This window comes from Notamacropus eugenii, chromosome 4, assembly GCF_028372415.1.
Source record: "Notamacropus eugenii isolate mMacEug1 chromosome 4, mMacEug1.pri_v2, whole genome shotgun sequence".
NCBI lineage: Eukaryota > Metazoa > Chordata > Mammalia > Diprotodontia > Macropodidae > Notamacropus > Notamacropus eugenii.
Window position 1 is genome coordinate 248,419,444 of NC_092875.1, and position 16,140 is coordinate 248,435,583.

Below are 16,140 nucleotides of genomic sequence, written 5' to 3' on the forward strand. Positions count from 1 at the left end.
AACTTCTTGCTTCATTCTGTAAAATGACTCTGCAGAATATATTGGAAAATACTCCTTTATCAATTACTAGACAATTTCCAGAAAATTAGTCTAGGAAACTACTACTCTGGGAAAGATAAGTAGGGTTCAGTTAATCAAGGTATCAGTAAGTGCTTTACAAATAGTACAACTACTTTATTATAAGTTCATATGTTACGTAAATGTCACATTTTACTCAGTGAAAAGCTCAGAAAGAGAATGCTGACATTTGTTGTTAAGAGAACAACTAAAAGAAATACGTAGAAACTTTTAAAGTGACTCTTTCATCAACGGACCTATGCTACTCAAACATGGTATGCAGTGCCTGATGAACAAATTAATCCAATCGAATGAAAAACATTCCTGGCTTCTGCAATAAATGCGATATGGAAAGTTGTATGTGGATCACTGTTTAAAAAACAAATATAGTTTTAAAGTATAGGCAGTGTAGCATTATGCATATGTTTAGAGAGCTATACCAGGAGTCAGGATACTCTGGGGTTCAAGGCATACCCCTAACACATGATGACTGCGTGACATTTGGCAGGTCACTTAACTCTTCAGTGCCACAGACAGTTGGCTAAGACTGTAAAATGAAGAGCATCTGCTTTGGTAAAAAGGGCTTTCAGTGTAAGCTCCCTACACAAAGGAAATAACAGGTTGCACGTTCCCCTCAAAAAAAAAGTTTTAATGAATGCACCAAAGCAGTTCACTATTCGAAAGAAATCTGATGGTAATTTTTTCTTTTTCTTTTCTCCTTAACAGTATTTTATTTTTTCCAGTTCCACATAAAGACAGTTTTCAACATTCACTTTTATAAGATTGAGTTCCAAATTTTTTCTCCCTCCCTCCCCTTCTCCCCAAGATGGCATGCAATATGATATTGGATATGTATGTATAATCATATTAAACATATTTCTGAAATATTAGTCATGTTGCAAAAGAAGAATCAGAACAAAAGAAAAACAAGAAAATAGTGTGCTTCGATCTGTATTCAGACTCCAATAGTTCTTTCTTTGGATGTGGACAGCATGTTCCATCTTGAGTGTTTTGTAATTGTCTTAGATTCTTAGAACATTGCATTGTTGAGAAGAGGTAAGTCTATCAGAGTTAATTATCTCACAATATTGCTGTTACTATGTACAATGTTCTGGTTCTGCTCACTTCATTCAGCATCACTGCATGTAAATCTTTCTAGGTTTTTCTGAAATCCACCTGCTCATCATTTCTTATATCACAATAGCATTCCATTACATTCATATACTACAACTTATTCAGCCAATCCCCAACTGATGGACAACCCATCAATTTCTAATTTTTCGCCACCACAAAAAGAGCTGCTATAAATATTTTTGTGCATGTGGGTCCTTTTCCCTTTTTTATGATCTCCTGGCAATCAGACCTAGTAATGGTACTGCTGGATCAAAGGGTACGCACAGTTTTACAGCCCTTTGGGCATAGTTCCAAATTGCTCCCCAGAATGGTTGGATCAGTTCACAAACTCCACCAACAGTGCATTGGTGTTCCTATTTTCCCACGTCGTATCAAACATTTATCATTTTCTTTTTTTGTCAATTAGTCAATCTGATAGGTATGAGGTGATACCTCAGAGTTGTTCTAATTTGCATTTTTCAAATAAATAGTAATGTAGAGCATTTCTCATATACCTACAGATAGCTTTAATTTCTTCATCTAAAAACTGTTTGATCATATCCTTTCACCATTTTTCAATTTGGGAATGACTTATACGCTTATAAATTTGACTATTCTCTATGTATTTTAGAAATGAGGCCGTTATTAGAGACGATGGCTGTAAAAATTATTTCCCAGCGTTCCGCTTCTAATCTTGGTTGCATTTCTGCAAAACCTTTTTTTAATTTAATGTAATAAAAATTATCCATACTGCATTTCATAACATTCTCTGTCTCCTATCTGGTCATAAATTCTTCTGTTCTCCATAGATCTGGCAGGTAAACTATTCCTTGCTCTCCTAATTTGCTTATGGTATTACCCTTTATGTCTAAATCATGTACCCATTTTATCTTGGTACACTGAAAAATCTTGTTATATGTAATTTTTTTCTGAAAGACATGTAATTGCCCTTTAATTTATCTGTTCTGCAATTCTAGTTTTCACATATCAGGTACACCTAGAATAAAGAATACCTGTATATGAACCCAGAGGAGTCCAAAAGAAAGGTAACACTGAACAACTCCTCATCCCTTGAGGCAGTGTTCTCTTCAAGGCAAACTTTAGATTGGCAGTGCTCCAATGGGGGAAAAATCTGTTTCAATGTACTGGCAGATATTAAATCCTTTATGCCAACAGAAATCAAAGTATATGTTCATTGTATGGCTTAATATTTTTTCATAATGGTAAAAGTAAATTTGTAATTAGTGAAACATGTAGACAAACTGGAAATGACATTTCCTGAGAATGCAGAGTATGTGTATGTGTGAGATATATATATGTATATATATATAAATAATACACACAAACACAGAGAAAGAGATATAGAGATACATATAGATACAGACATATAGACATATACATATATATACTTTCTAGTAAACAAACTAAAAATTAGAAAATATATTTAATAAATAATTAATTTTCTGCTCTGTCATTCTGTAGAGTTAGTAGTATTCAAGAAAAATATTTTCAATTATCATTATGTATATTTTCTCTGTCCTACATCCCCCCATGAGGGGTGAAGGGACAGGGTAAGGAAAACAAAACACTTCTAACAAATATGCATAAAAGCAAAACTAATTCCCACACTGGCCCTAAGTGTTTATAGTGCACAATGAAAAAGAAAGATGATATTTATACATGACATTTAAAACTCTCATGATCAGAGCTAGAAAGTAATGAGACCTCTGGATGAGGAAAGTGGTCTCAGGGGACCAGAGAACGAAAAATAGAGCTAAGAGCCTCTAGTCACCTCTTGTTTACAGTTCTGACAATGTCAGTTTATCGCCAGTTTTGTGGAAACCAGCCAAGTTATTGTTTCCTAAATAGAAAGAAACTCAATTTAATTATTCTGAGAGATTTAATTTATAAAATATGGCACAAATGTTTAATAACAGATTTTAGCAGATAAGCAATTTTCTTTTCTACATGTTTATCCAAAGTAAACACTTGTATTCTAATATTGAAGCTTTTATTCAAATGACCTGCTGCTGAAATTCCAGTTCAATAGATTAAATGTTTGACTCCTAGCACCTACTCCATGATCATTTCTAACGAGATAAAAGAAATCATAAAATCATGAACAGCAAAAGCTAGGAAGGATCATGAAGATCATCTGATGAGAAAACTCAGGTGTGGAGGAGTGAAATGACTTGTGAAGAGACACAGGTAAGAAATGTCAGAGTTGGGATTTTAACTCAGGTAAGCTGATTCTAAGGTTTAGCATTCTTTCTCCAACTACTTAAATGCAACAATTTCTACTCACTGGCCACCACTCTCCTGGCACTTATCTTCACCTTTTCAAAGCAAGATGGTGATAGATACACACACACACACACGTGCGCGCGTGCACTTACACTTGTCAAAACTTTAAAAAAAAAATCATATTTTCAATATAAAATTGCTACTCAGTAAAGGTTTTTATAATATTTCCAAGAGATTTACAAAAAAAAATTGAAGGAAAAAGAAAAGAGACTTCCTCTACTCCAAAGTACATCCACAGGATCTAGAATGCTAATACTAAATTAATAAAATATGCTAGCCAAGAGGATGAGATCAAAATAATTTTACTTGCAAGTCTGTGAGCAACCAATAATGGCCATTCTTTTTTAGTCTTGGTACTTTTAATGTGTTCTATACTTGGCAAGGTTGGATGTTTTGTTCCTATCAACAGAGACTGGTAACCATAGCACCTAAAATCCATTCCTCTGATTTGAAGATTGGTCTTACATATTCAAGAAATTATATGAAGTAGCAGGAGTTCTTCGAATCAGACGAAACTGTTTAAAAATTATTTGCACATACTTGGACATCATAACTCGAGGTATAAACACAGTGTCAGAGTTTGAAGAGATCTCAAAAGTCATGTCTAAACTGTACCTGAACAGGTATGTAGCATGTATTGTTATGCAACATATGTTAACTACCATGTATATAATAAGTTCTATAACATCCCCAACAAGGTCTTTAAGCAAGAGCCCAACAACCACTAGTGAGACCATCAACTGTTGCCCAAGACAATTGATTTTAATTTTGGATAGTTCTAATTACTAGGAAGCTATTCTCTATATTGAGGATAAATGTCACTTTGCAGTTTAGCTCACGATCCTGGGTCTCCTTGAATAGTTGCTAATCAATGCTATTTCTAAAATGTGACGTCCAGAACTTTGGAACACATGTTGCTGAAATGACAGACAACTACTGTTAGGCAAACTTCTGCTTTTTAACTACCTTCTTCTTTGCAAAGAGAGACAACAAAAGAAAACAATATAAGGGGACAGGATGAAGGGAAATTGACAACAGTTATAACTGTGAACATAAATAAAAATGCAGCCTCCAACAACAAGTCATTTAAAAGAAACATACTTGAAAACATGAAGATGCACATAGTTAATAATAAAGGGCCAAAGTAAAATCTATTTTGTTTAGATGAACTCAAAAACAAAGAAGTAGCAATTGTTAATTCAAACAATGTAAGAGTTGTAATAGACAACAAAAAGAGATAAGCTGGGAAATTACGTTATGCTTAAAGGCACTACTGATTGATCAATATCAATACTTAATATATATGTACTGAACATAATTGCTTTTAAATGCTTAAAGGAAAAACTAATTGAGTTTAGGGAAGAAATAAACAGCAAAGAGTGAGTGATCTTAATTACACGTTCAGACCTAGGCAACCCCCCCAAAAAGATAAACAAAAGTTAAAGACCTGAATAGAATTTTAGAAAAGTTAAAAATCTCTTGTGACTGATAAATAGAACAAGAAAGGAATTTAGAAATTTCTTGGCTGTGTATGGTAGCTTTTCAAAAACCTCCCAGTATGGAGGCGAATAAATAAAAATCACACACACAAAAAAACCAGGAATATTAAACACAATGCTAATGATTCTCCAATCAACCTACTGTGTGCCCAAACTTTCTGCTGAACTCCAATCTCGCATCTTCAACTGCCTTATAAAATCTCAGAATGCATGTGAAGTAGACATCTCAAACTGAACATGTCCAGAAGGAAACTCTTTATATTTTCCCCTAAACCCTCTCCACTCAATACCTTCCCTAGAGGGTGATACCACTGTCCCTGTCCCTCAGGCTCTCAACCTAGGTGTCATCTTGGATTTCTCACTATTTCTTGCCCCCTCCCCAGATCCAAGGTGTGGCCAATGCCTGTTGATTTCATCTTTGCAATCTCTCTCAAATATACCCCCTTCTCTCCTCCGATGTTGCTATCACTCTAGTGTAGGCCCTCATCACCTCATATCTGGACTACTGCAATAGCCTGCTGATGGGTTTAGGGTTAGGGTTGGGGTTGGGCTTCTCACTCTATTCCACCCTACATTTAGTCACCAATGGGATTTTCCTAAAGTACAGTTCCAACCATGTCATCTACCTGCTATCAGTAAACCCCTATCTATCACTTTCAGGATGAAATACAAACTGGCATTTGAAGCCCTTCATATACTAGCACCCTCCTTTCTCTCCAGTCTTTTTTATACCTTACTCGCTGAGTCTTCTTTCATCCAGTGACACTGACCTTTTGATAGTTCCATGAACAAGACACTCCACCTTCTGTACTTTCTCTGGCTGTCCCAGATGCCTGGAATGTTCCCTCTTCTCCCCTCCTCCTACTGACCTTTCTGGCTTCCTTCAAGTGTCAACTAAAAACTCTTCTTTTACTTGAAGCCTTCTCTACCCCCTCTCTTATTTCTAGTGCTTTCCCTCTGTTAACTATTTCTTATTTGTCCTGTATTACAGTCTGCTTTGCCAAACATTTGTTTGGATGTTGTCTCCCACATTATACTATAAGCACCTCTTCCTGTATCCCTAGCACTTAGCACAGTTCCTGGTACATAACAGTTTAATAGATAGATCAGGGGAGATGACCTGTGAGAAAATTTGTGGAGAGTTTGGAGGTTACAGTGTAGATAAAGGACAGACTTTGGTAAGGGAGAAGAAGAAAGCTAACAGTTTACAGTCCGATAAGGAGATGTAGGAATTCTTTAACCGTGAGGTGGTACCTTTGTGGGCAATAGCAAGACCTAGCATATGACTATTTTGGATATTTGTGAGATGGAATGGAGGAATCGGTCATAGGAAGTTAAGTAGGCTGAGGAAGTGAGTATTTAGGGTATTTGAGGAAGCATCAGTATGCATATTGAAGACCTCTAGTATGAGGGCAGGAGTTGGGGAGGAGAGAAAAATTGTGAGTTCTACACCAAACTTGTTGAGAAAGGAAGGGGTGTTGCCCAGAGGTCTGCAGACAACAGCTACCAAGAATTCAACTGGGTGAAAGCATGAATCTCAGAGAACAGGTTACTAAGTGATAGAGGTAGAGAGAGAACCTGGAAGTTACAGTGGGTAGCAAGAAGTATACCAATTCCCTCAACTCAATCAGTAAGTTGAGAGGAATGTGTAAAGGCATAGCCAGTCATAGAAAGTGTGGCCAGGGAAGCTGTGTCTTTAAGGGGGAGTCAGATTTCAGTAACAGCTAGGAGATGGATTTAGGATGAATGCCTATGAAATAGGTATTCTAAAGGGCACAGTAGAAGAATTGGCTAGTGTCTGTTTGAAACTGTGGGGTGGAGAGGATTAAGGTAAATGGGAATAAGAAATTAGGTAGTGGGGGAGGGGAATGGTGACCCACAGGAATTCAGAAGCACTGGAACGTATAAAGGTATGACTCATCATTGGGTGGAAAGTTCCACTTGTCTTCCCAAAGCAGGCTGGAGATTGGGTTGGAGACAAATGCAGCACCAAATGGAAGAAGGTACAGGGTTTGATGGTCAGATGGGAAGATTCATTTTTAAGTCTTCTCTCTCCAAAACCTGGAGAATAGGCAAGAAACGGCACAAAAGGAGAAGGAAGTCAAATCAGAAGATCACTTTCCTCTTCCTCTTCCCACAATGGACAAGGCCAGTGGGCAGCAGGAGAGGGAAGACCTGAGGTCAAGGGGAAGACTGCTCCTTTTGGATCAGGAAGAAAGGGGTTAGAAGGGCCTTTGGTCTCTTCCTCTCAGGTGACACTCACAACAGGTGAAGGAAGGGGAGGGTCAGAAGGAGGCTTCTATTCTCAACTGGGGAACATATTAGGAAGCCAGGGGAAGTTTCTTTGGGGCAGATGAAAACTGGGCCACGCCCCTTCCAGCCTTCCCTCACAAGACTGAAGGTACAAAGTAAGTTTTGCCTGAAGTCCACAACAGCATAATAACTGTCAGAAGTAGGATTAAAACATAGGTCTTTCCTGACTTCAAAATCTAGTTCTCTGTTCACTATACCAATTCTGTTTAGCCAGTGTTTTCATCCTGTATCTATGTAGTTCATTTTTAGTTTCTTATGATTGATTTCACTTTTGGTAAGCAATTTCTTTATTAATTACTTTGTATTCTATTCTTATTTTCTAATCTCAATTTATTGTCATTTCTAGACCTGATGAACATTCAGACATTTCATTTGTGCAAGGAGATAATAAAAGTATTAATACTTATCCCATATGAATCCATATGAAACACCCCAAGTTGATGCAGAGTCCTTAATAACCACCTTTGGAAGGAACCCTTAATACAATTATCTAGTCACCTGATGACAAGTTTCAAGATGAGTAGTTTCTACAGTGTTTCACAAAGCCATGTTATGGATTCACTGAAAGACTGTGTAACTGAAATGGAATGTTTAATTTATACCTGCTTGGTTCACTGAAGTTGGTGTGATTTCAGGGCAGAAGGGAAATGTAGTAGGGCTCAAAAATGTCAGTAAATGAGAATAATTGGTCAAGATAATCTCTTTCTAGTTTATTTATACATATTACATAATATATTACATTAATAATGAAGGATACTTGATTTCATGAGAGTGAGGAACTAACAGTGTGATAATTCTCTCCTCCAATAATTTTCATGACTTATTAGACAGATAAGTCCTAGCCTAGGGTAGAGAAGAACTATCTGCCCAAGGTCACACAGGTAGTAATGAGGCATGATTTTAACACAGGTCTTCCTGATTCCAGGTCTGGCACTCTTTCCACTACATTTCAATGCCTTGAGAAGAGAATATCATTTAGGATAAAATAAAAGTTTTATGAACATTTAGACTACTTTTTGTTCCTCATCTTTTAACATACGCCATTATCATAGAAATAATTATTTCAACTCATATTTAAAGAGAACTTTATGATTTACAAATCATTTGTTTCATAACCATCCTGGGAAATAGATAGTTTAAGTACTATTTGCAAATTACTAATAAGGAAATTAACAGTCAAAGAGATTAAGTCACTTGCCTAGTGCTACACAGTGAATAATTGCTAGAGTCAGTATCTGAACACAGATCTCCTGCTCCAAAATAAAGAATTTAGTTTGGCCTGATTTATTCTGCATTGTCACACTGATCACTACCCAAAAACATATTCTCTTAGGAAAACTAAAATTGTTTTTTGATGATTTGTTTTAATACCTTCCATGTGCTTTTGCATAGTCTATCATTCCTCATTTTAAAGTATGAGGACTACATCTGTCCTTTTTCATAATCCATATATTTTTCCTATCTTTAATGAGATCTCAAAGATATTCTGATGATTTGTAATAACAATAACAGATTAAAGTACTAGGACAAAGGTTATTAGATTCTGCTGACTCAGAACAACAGAAACAAAATCAGGAAGTATTTTAAGTGTTCTGACAACTGTTTTTTTACAGTTTTGATCTGGGATATCAAACAGATATCATAGCTGGCCCTTAACTCGGTCTTTCTGAACATAGCTGAGTTTTTAAAAACAAAGATGGGGTGGGAGGTGGAGAGAGACAATATAAAAGTCTCTTCTACTGAAATAGACATCATTGCTCCCTTATTTATCAAACTTATATTTTCCTTAGTTGTCATGGATATTTCACTTTTACCACTGAGTTTTGCTTCTTTGTCCTGAATATTGGCCAATAAATTATTAAAGGGCTACTATAGCAGTGACACTCAGAGGAAGATAACCTAAGTGTGCATATTCCATCAGAATTACAACACTAGGTATAACCCTTAGACAAGCCTTCAAAAGATGAGTTATGTAGAAGAAAGAATATATTAATTAGGCAACTGGACCACAAAAAAATATATAAGTAACCCTTTCCTGATATTTGAAGAATTTGCCAAATAGCCAACATACTAAACAAACAAACAAAAAGACTCTTTAGAGGAGAAAGCAAGTGGTATTGGAGGTGGGTTCATAACTGTGGAAAGAAATCTAATAGTAAAATGAGAAACTTGGGAATATTATATCAAAAGAGAAACGAGCAGCAACATAAAATGAAAAATCTCCAAAAAGGAAGCTGGTGGCAAAGTGAGAAAGAGCTCTGGAAATGCTATCAAAATGAACTGTATTTAAGACTTGTCTCAGACGCATACTGGGCAAGTCACTTAACTGTTCTCAGACTCAGTTTTCTCATCTGCAAAATCGGAATAACAACAGTAACCTACTTCCCAGGATTGTGGTGAAAACGGTAGATCGAGCACTTACACAGCGCTTTAAGGTTTGCAAAGTTCTTTACAAATATGGTGTCATTCAATATTCATAACAACCCTGAGAGGTAGTTACTATCATTAATCCCCATTTTACAGATAAGGTTACTGAAACTGACAGAGGTTGAGGGACTTAACCAGGGTTACACAGCCAACAAATGTGTTAATGCAAGATTTGAAATTCAAGTCTTCCTGACTCCAGGTCCAATGCTCTATCCATTGCTCCACCTATTTAAAGTGTTATGAAAAATGTAAAAGTGCTATATAGGGGCAGGTAGGTGGTGCAGGGAATAGAGCACCAGCCCTGGAGTCAGAAGGACCTGAGTTCAAATCTACCCTGAGACACTTGGCACTTAATAGCTGTGTGGCCCAGGGTAAGTCACTTAACTCCAACTGCCTTGCCTTCTCCTTCCTCCAAGTGCTCTATAAATGCTAAACATTATCATAAATGCTAAGATATCTTCAACATGAGAACTTGCCAAATAAAAAAGACCCTGACTTGTTTGTTTCATGAGCTCTAGCATTCAGCCTAGACTTGGTGTCATTCCTTGATCCGTGATGGATTTTTCTCCAGTAGGATGAGAGCTACAAGTCTTAATACTCTTTACAGCTTCTACAATCTGCATCTCTTTCACTAGTTCAATTTATCTCACCTAGGAACACAATTCTATTTTTCTGCATTTCTTCCTTTAGTGACCTGGAGTGAATTCTATTTTCTAAAAAAACTGTCACTTGCCTTTCAGATCTCTCTACAGTTCTGACTTAACCAATTAAAAAATAATGTGGACACTAATACATAGTTGGTGGAACTCTAAACCATCCTAGAAAATAATTCAGAATTATACAAAGTTACCAAACTGTTCATATCTTTTTAACCCAGAAAACTCTACTATTGGGAAAATACCCAAGATGGTCAATGGCAAAAAGAAAGAGCCCACATGTAACAAACTATTCAAAGTAGCATTTTGTATAATAGCAAAATTTTATATATATATAAAACAAAGTGTGTTTCCATTGTTTAGGGAAAGATTGCACAAATTATGATATATGAAAGTAATGGAATATTACTGTAAGAAACAATGAATATGAGAAATTCAGAGAAAAAATGGTTTGTGTTAATAGATGGATAATAAAGACAATACAGCCAGAACAATATATATGCAATCAGTACAGTAATATAAATCAAAACACAAAGATATAAAAATTTTGATGAAATGTGAGATACAGAGGCTCCCTACCCCATCCATACCCACTATGATGAGCAGCAGCTCTGTAGGGGTAGCTAAGTCACTTAAGCTCTCAGTGCTCTAGGTCAGTGGTTTCAAAAGCATATAGAAACAGGGGCCCTGTTTAATAAGGAGCCCTGTGAGTCGCATACTAACTTAGTCTTAAAATGCAATATGACCTAAATTTTAATTGTATTTTTATTTCTTCTCTTAAATATCTCCCAATTACATTAGGTTTAAACCACTCTGGAGTACAGTGGGTCACATGTGGGGCATGCTAAGTGTAGACACCTCTTCTCTAGGCAACTCTTGAAGACTATATATTGCAGAGAAGTAGATGGTAGATGGAGTTTCCTTTATTCATAAGTTCCTTGTAACAGTGAAATCACAGTTCTAGCACTGGTATCTATCCCTATTCCCTAGGAGGGGTAGCATTAGGTAAAAGCTAAGAGTCCTGGAACCCATAAGACCTGAGATCAAATCCCATCTTTGACATGCATGAACTGTGCGGCCATGGGAGAGTCACTTAAGTTTTCTGAGTCTCTGTTTGCTATTTGTAAAATGAAGGGGTTGCATGAGAGATCTCAAGGTCCCTTCTAGCTCTAAATCTACGATCCTAAGTATTTAGACTAAGTGTTCACGTGATCTTGGTTCCAGAAGACAAAAAATGAAGCAAATTCAAGAATTTTAGCTGGATGGGACCTCAGTGGAATCTCTATAATTGGCTCAACCACCACCGAGCGTATGCTCCAGGAAGGGGAATTCACTACCTGTGACTGCTCACACCATTTCTGGAGAGCTCTGACTGTCAGTCAGCTTTCCTAAGAGACTTGCCCTCTCTTGCTAGAAAGGTGGTAAATTATGGGAACAGTATGTACTCAAGTCTGTCACAGGGGGTCACTGCCTGAGTTGTTTCTTAGTTATAAGGAAAAACTCCATGGGAAAGAGCAGAAGGGTTCAGTGGGAAGTGACTGTGGTCAAAAAAAAAAAAAAAAAGGCAGAAAGTACCAATAAAACATTTAGAAAAGAACAAAATGAAGACTACATGAAGGCAGGATAAAGAAATTTCTGATAAGGCATGCCCATATTGCTAATGTTCTCAATGTGATCCTTGTTAGACGTACCACAAAGAAATGTCCTGTTCCAGAAAAAAAGACAACCTTATATCACTAATCTATCAATACTATTTACACTGACATCACTGAACTTGTACTTCCCAAAGTACATTTACACACGTTGTTTTATTGGAGTGATATTGCTAATGAATTTCTGTCAAGACGTCAAAGTTTATCATTCCTTTTTGGATAACCAGACTTTGCTAGGCTTGTGGGTAAATGTTTTCTTTTGAGAGTGCACACTCAGATCTGGTTTCACAAAAGAGTCCATAATAGCTAGCCAAAATCATCACAGAAGAAAATGTAAATGTGTATGTTCTTTTAAGTGAAAACCTCTTGTTACTGCCAAGTTTGGGGCATGTCTTCTCCTCTACCTCTTTTTATTTTTCTATTTTGTTTTTTTGAAAATCTGAGTTTCAAACTCTCTCTCCCTTGTCTTCAGTTTGATATAGATTATATATGTGCAGTTAAGGAGCATGTTTTCTAACTAGAAAAAAAAGCAGCTTTGACAATTTAACCAATTTATGATATTGTTAGAATAAACACCTGGATATTTTTACTGGAAAGGATATACTTGCTACTAAAATGCGTAAGTAGATGGTTTTTCCCCTCAGATTTCCTTTCACTGAGGCAGTGGTATAAATCAAAGAGCTCCTAGGACCTATGAGTTGAAATGAATAGAAAAGGCATGCTTCTATTCAATCTTCCCTAAAAGTCATAACACATGAAAAGTAATATGCATTATGATATTATAATGAATGTAATTACAATGATGATTACTGTAAGATTACTGTAAGATCATAGGTTTAGAGCTAAGAGGGATCTCTAAGGCCATGTACTCCAACCCCTTCATTTTACAGATGAGAAACTAAGGCCAAGAGGTTCAGTACCTTTTACAATGTCACCAAGGTCCCAAGGGGACAGAGTTGAGACTTGAACTCAGGTCCTCTAACTATAAATTGAGCATACTATTCCTTGTTCCACAGTGGGCCCTCTCCCTGTCATTTTTAAGTAAGAAAAATTTTACTTAGAACATGAAAATAGTAATTTAAAAAATAATAATTTACTATATCAATGTAACATTTGCATATTTAACTTTCCTGTACCTTATGCTGAAACAAGAGAATGGTGGTATCTATAACATCTCATTAACTCTGCAAAGTCTCTGACTAAACTACCAAAGGGATCAAAACTATGCTAAGGTTATTAGGCTATGTAAATTGGATGTGTTCAGCAAAAAGAGGTTCTTATTAAATTGTCTTTGTTCAAACTGAACTTAATTGTGTCATCAGGCTGGCAATATTACCATTCATTCTTAATAAAATCAACAAGAAGATCGAATGACTGGAAACTAAAATAGTAATAGAAGGCATCGTCATAAAAGATGTATGATGAAAAGAAAGAACCCAGCATCAAATTCAGTGGGCACATTTGGACACGTCTAAGAAAGGCAACTGAAGCATTTACATATTGTCTGCAATGTAGAGTGCTGATACAAGTGGAAAAGATCAAAATTTTGTGCCTTATTTTCCCAATATATATGTACATGCTTTTCTTAAGTAGGCAGAAGAAAAAGCAGTTGGAAAAGCAGTGGCATACTGAGCACCCAGGGAGAAAGGAGATTTAGAAAAGGAAAAATTATTTACTGAAGCCAAGCAAACTTTATTTTGTACCACAAAATCTACAATTAATACATATTAAAAGAGATTATCATACCTGTGCTTTTTGATGCCATTGGACAGGGAATCTCCACCACCACAATCCTTCCCTTCAGACATTCTGCTTTTTCTGTTGTTCAAATGTTCTCTCCTCTCTTCAAATGAATGTGCTGTTACTGTTTCCAATCTACTTATGGACTGTTCCGACTCTGAATCTGTAGTAGAGCAGGTGGATGTTAATGACTAGATCTTTGATGCGGGACTTCAAGAAACAACAGATACCTCCCTCAATGAACCAAGCTCTGAAACTTTAGTAGACCACTTTGTCCTTCAGACAGCTTGTTAGCTTCCCCTACAGGGATTTCAGAGAATCTATACAGAGTAAATAAAAGTTGGTATTCTGTAAGGCATTAAAATTCTGCTTATAGAACAAACGGCAAAAGATAAGAAATCCATTCTAATAATTAAATATGTCCCAAATGCAAAAACTCATATTCAGTCTGAGTTACACCCATCTATATAAAATCCAAGTTCATACAAAATGTGTATTTAAAGAAGCTTGATACTTTTTAAAAATTATGTTTTTAAAAGTTTATTTCATGTGACATAAGAAAATAACCCTTTATCAAAGATCCCATAAAAGTTATATATTTGTTGGTTTTCTCCATTACGTATACTGATCACCACTAGTTACTTTCTATTTGCTTTGTAGTTACTTACTTGCAGACATACCAGATTCTCTCAGGAGATTTAGAAGGTAGGGACTGTTTTATTTTTGTCTCTGTATGCCCAGATAGTAAAGCACTTAGTAAATGTTTGATGAATTATCTCAGCAGATACTTTAAAAAAAACTCTTTAAATAGCTTACTCTTTACAAATGAAGAAACTGACAAAAAGGTTCAGTAACAACTAAAGTCCCTCACTTAGCTCATAAATAAAAAGGGAGACAATATTCAGTTACATCTGAATCCCCATATTATCAACTTACAAAGTTGAAAGATACCAATTTTTTCTGAGAATTAAAGTAAATTTATGAAATGATCACTTTGGGATATCTCTAGTTTGCCTCTTAATACTAAGAAAGCACTAAAATGCATTCATTCAAGTGGATTTCTTAATCAAGGAATCCACTCTCAATTTCTTAGCATGAACATGGAATTTTTGGGTATACTCTTTCTTCTTTCCCATTATTTTTATTCTTCCAAAATAATAAAGCATTCAGTGTCTTATTTTAGCGCTATAATCTAGTAAAAATATAATTAGTAGCTGAACAATAGTACATGTATGCTTTCAGCCTAAACCTCTTAAATGACCTTATCATCTAAAGAAAAACTATTTTAAGGACATCATAAGCCATGCTGTTTCCTTTCCCATTGTATTTCCATTGATATGACCTTTCCCCCTTCAGATGTGACACAGCACTCTGCTTTGCTGACACATTTATAGTGTATATAGATACATTTTCTATGGTAACATTCTTTGTTTCTTAACTCCCTATTTTAGAAGGCAGTGTCTGTAGGTTATTGAAATCAGAAGTACCAAACTTCTAAATGCTAGGGCAAACTAGATTAAAATGCAACTGAAATGTTTAATAAAACAAAAATACAACACAGATAATATTAATTTATGTATTTCTAAATCAATATGCAGCCAGAAGTTTCTATTTGAGTTTGATACCACTTTTTACATAATCTCTGCAAGTACCTAAGTGCGTGCTCACCACCATAAATACGTAAGATATATTTTGAGTTAAATACCTTAAGGTCTAATAATGTAGATGTTTGTTCACCTCTGAGTATAAATGTGTTTTTTCATATAACCTTTACAAAGATATAGCTCCTTCTAATAGGAGACTTAAGAGTATTTCTGCTTTATCATCCATTTGGGATCATCAAGAAAAAAATGCGTGCTAGTGATAACACAATTTTAAAGGCAATCAGAAGTTTGTTCTCAAGGTAATTAAAAAAAAAGATTCCAAAAGAATAAGAAAGGACATGGATGGCATTCTCCTCACAAGAGACATGACCAAGACAAATCAGTATCTACTGATCCATCTGCCAACTTCCTCACCTCTTTGTGATAATCATCTATCTGGGCATCGCAAGTATTTTCAATGTAAACATGAGTTGGCAACAGGTGGTTTACATAGACAATTTAGTACAGCAGACAGAATCTATATAGTCACATGAGTGACATGCATAGAGAGCATAAAATCTAGTTGTGGTTATGGTTTGCTTAATTTTAAAGACATTTTTTAACTTTGTAAAATACAATGCATTATTGAAGCCTGTCCTCTGGTAAGGTGTCTCCTACTTACACATTAAAATTATACAATATTTTAAAAGATATAACAATGAAATTAACTTTCTTTTTTTTAAAACCTTATTTTCCCCAATTACATATATAATCAATTTTAATGTTTTTTTTCCCA

At 35.7% G+C, this 16,140-nt stretch overlaps 1 protein-coding gene across 13 annotated transcripts in view; it reads right to left on the reverse strand.

Annotated features, from left to right (window-relative positions):
* Window positions 1-16,140, reverse strand: part of OSBPL1A (oxysterol binding protein like 1A) — a 324,266-nt gene that overhangs the window by 82,360 nt on the left and 225,766 nt on the right. For 11 of the 13 annotated variants that reach the window (XM_072604414.1, XM_072604417.1, XM_072604412.1 and 8 more), the window contains one exon: window positions 13,768-13,924. In XM_072604414.1, coding sequence (XP_072460515.1) covers window positions 13,768-13,924 — 157 coding nt within the window. Of the gene's footprint in view, window positions 1-7,784; window positions 7,841-13,767; window positions 13,925-16,140 lie in introns of those variants that run through there. The other 2 variants (XM_072604424.1, XM_072604423.1) reach the window with 2 other exon arrangements.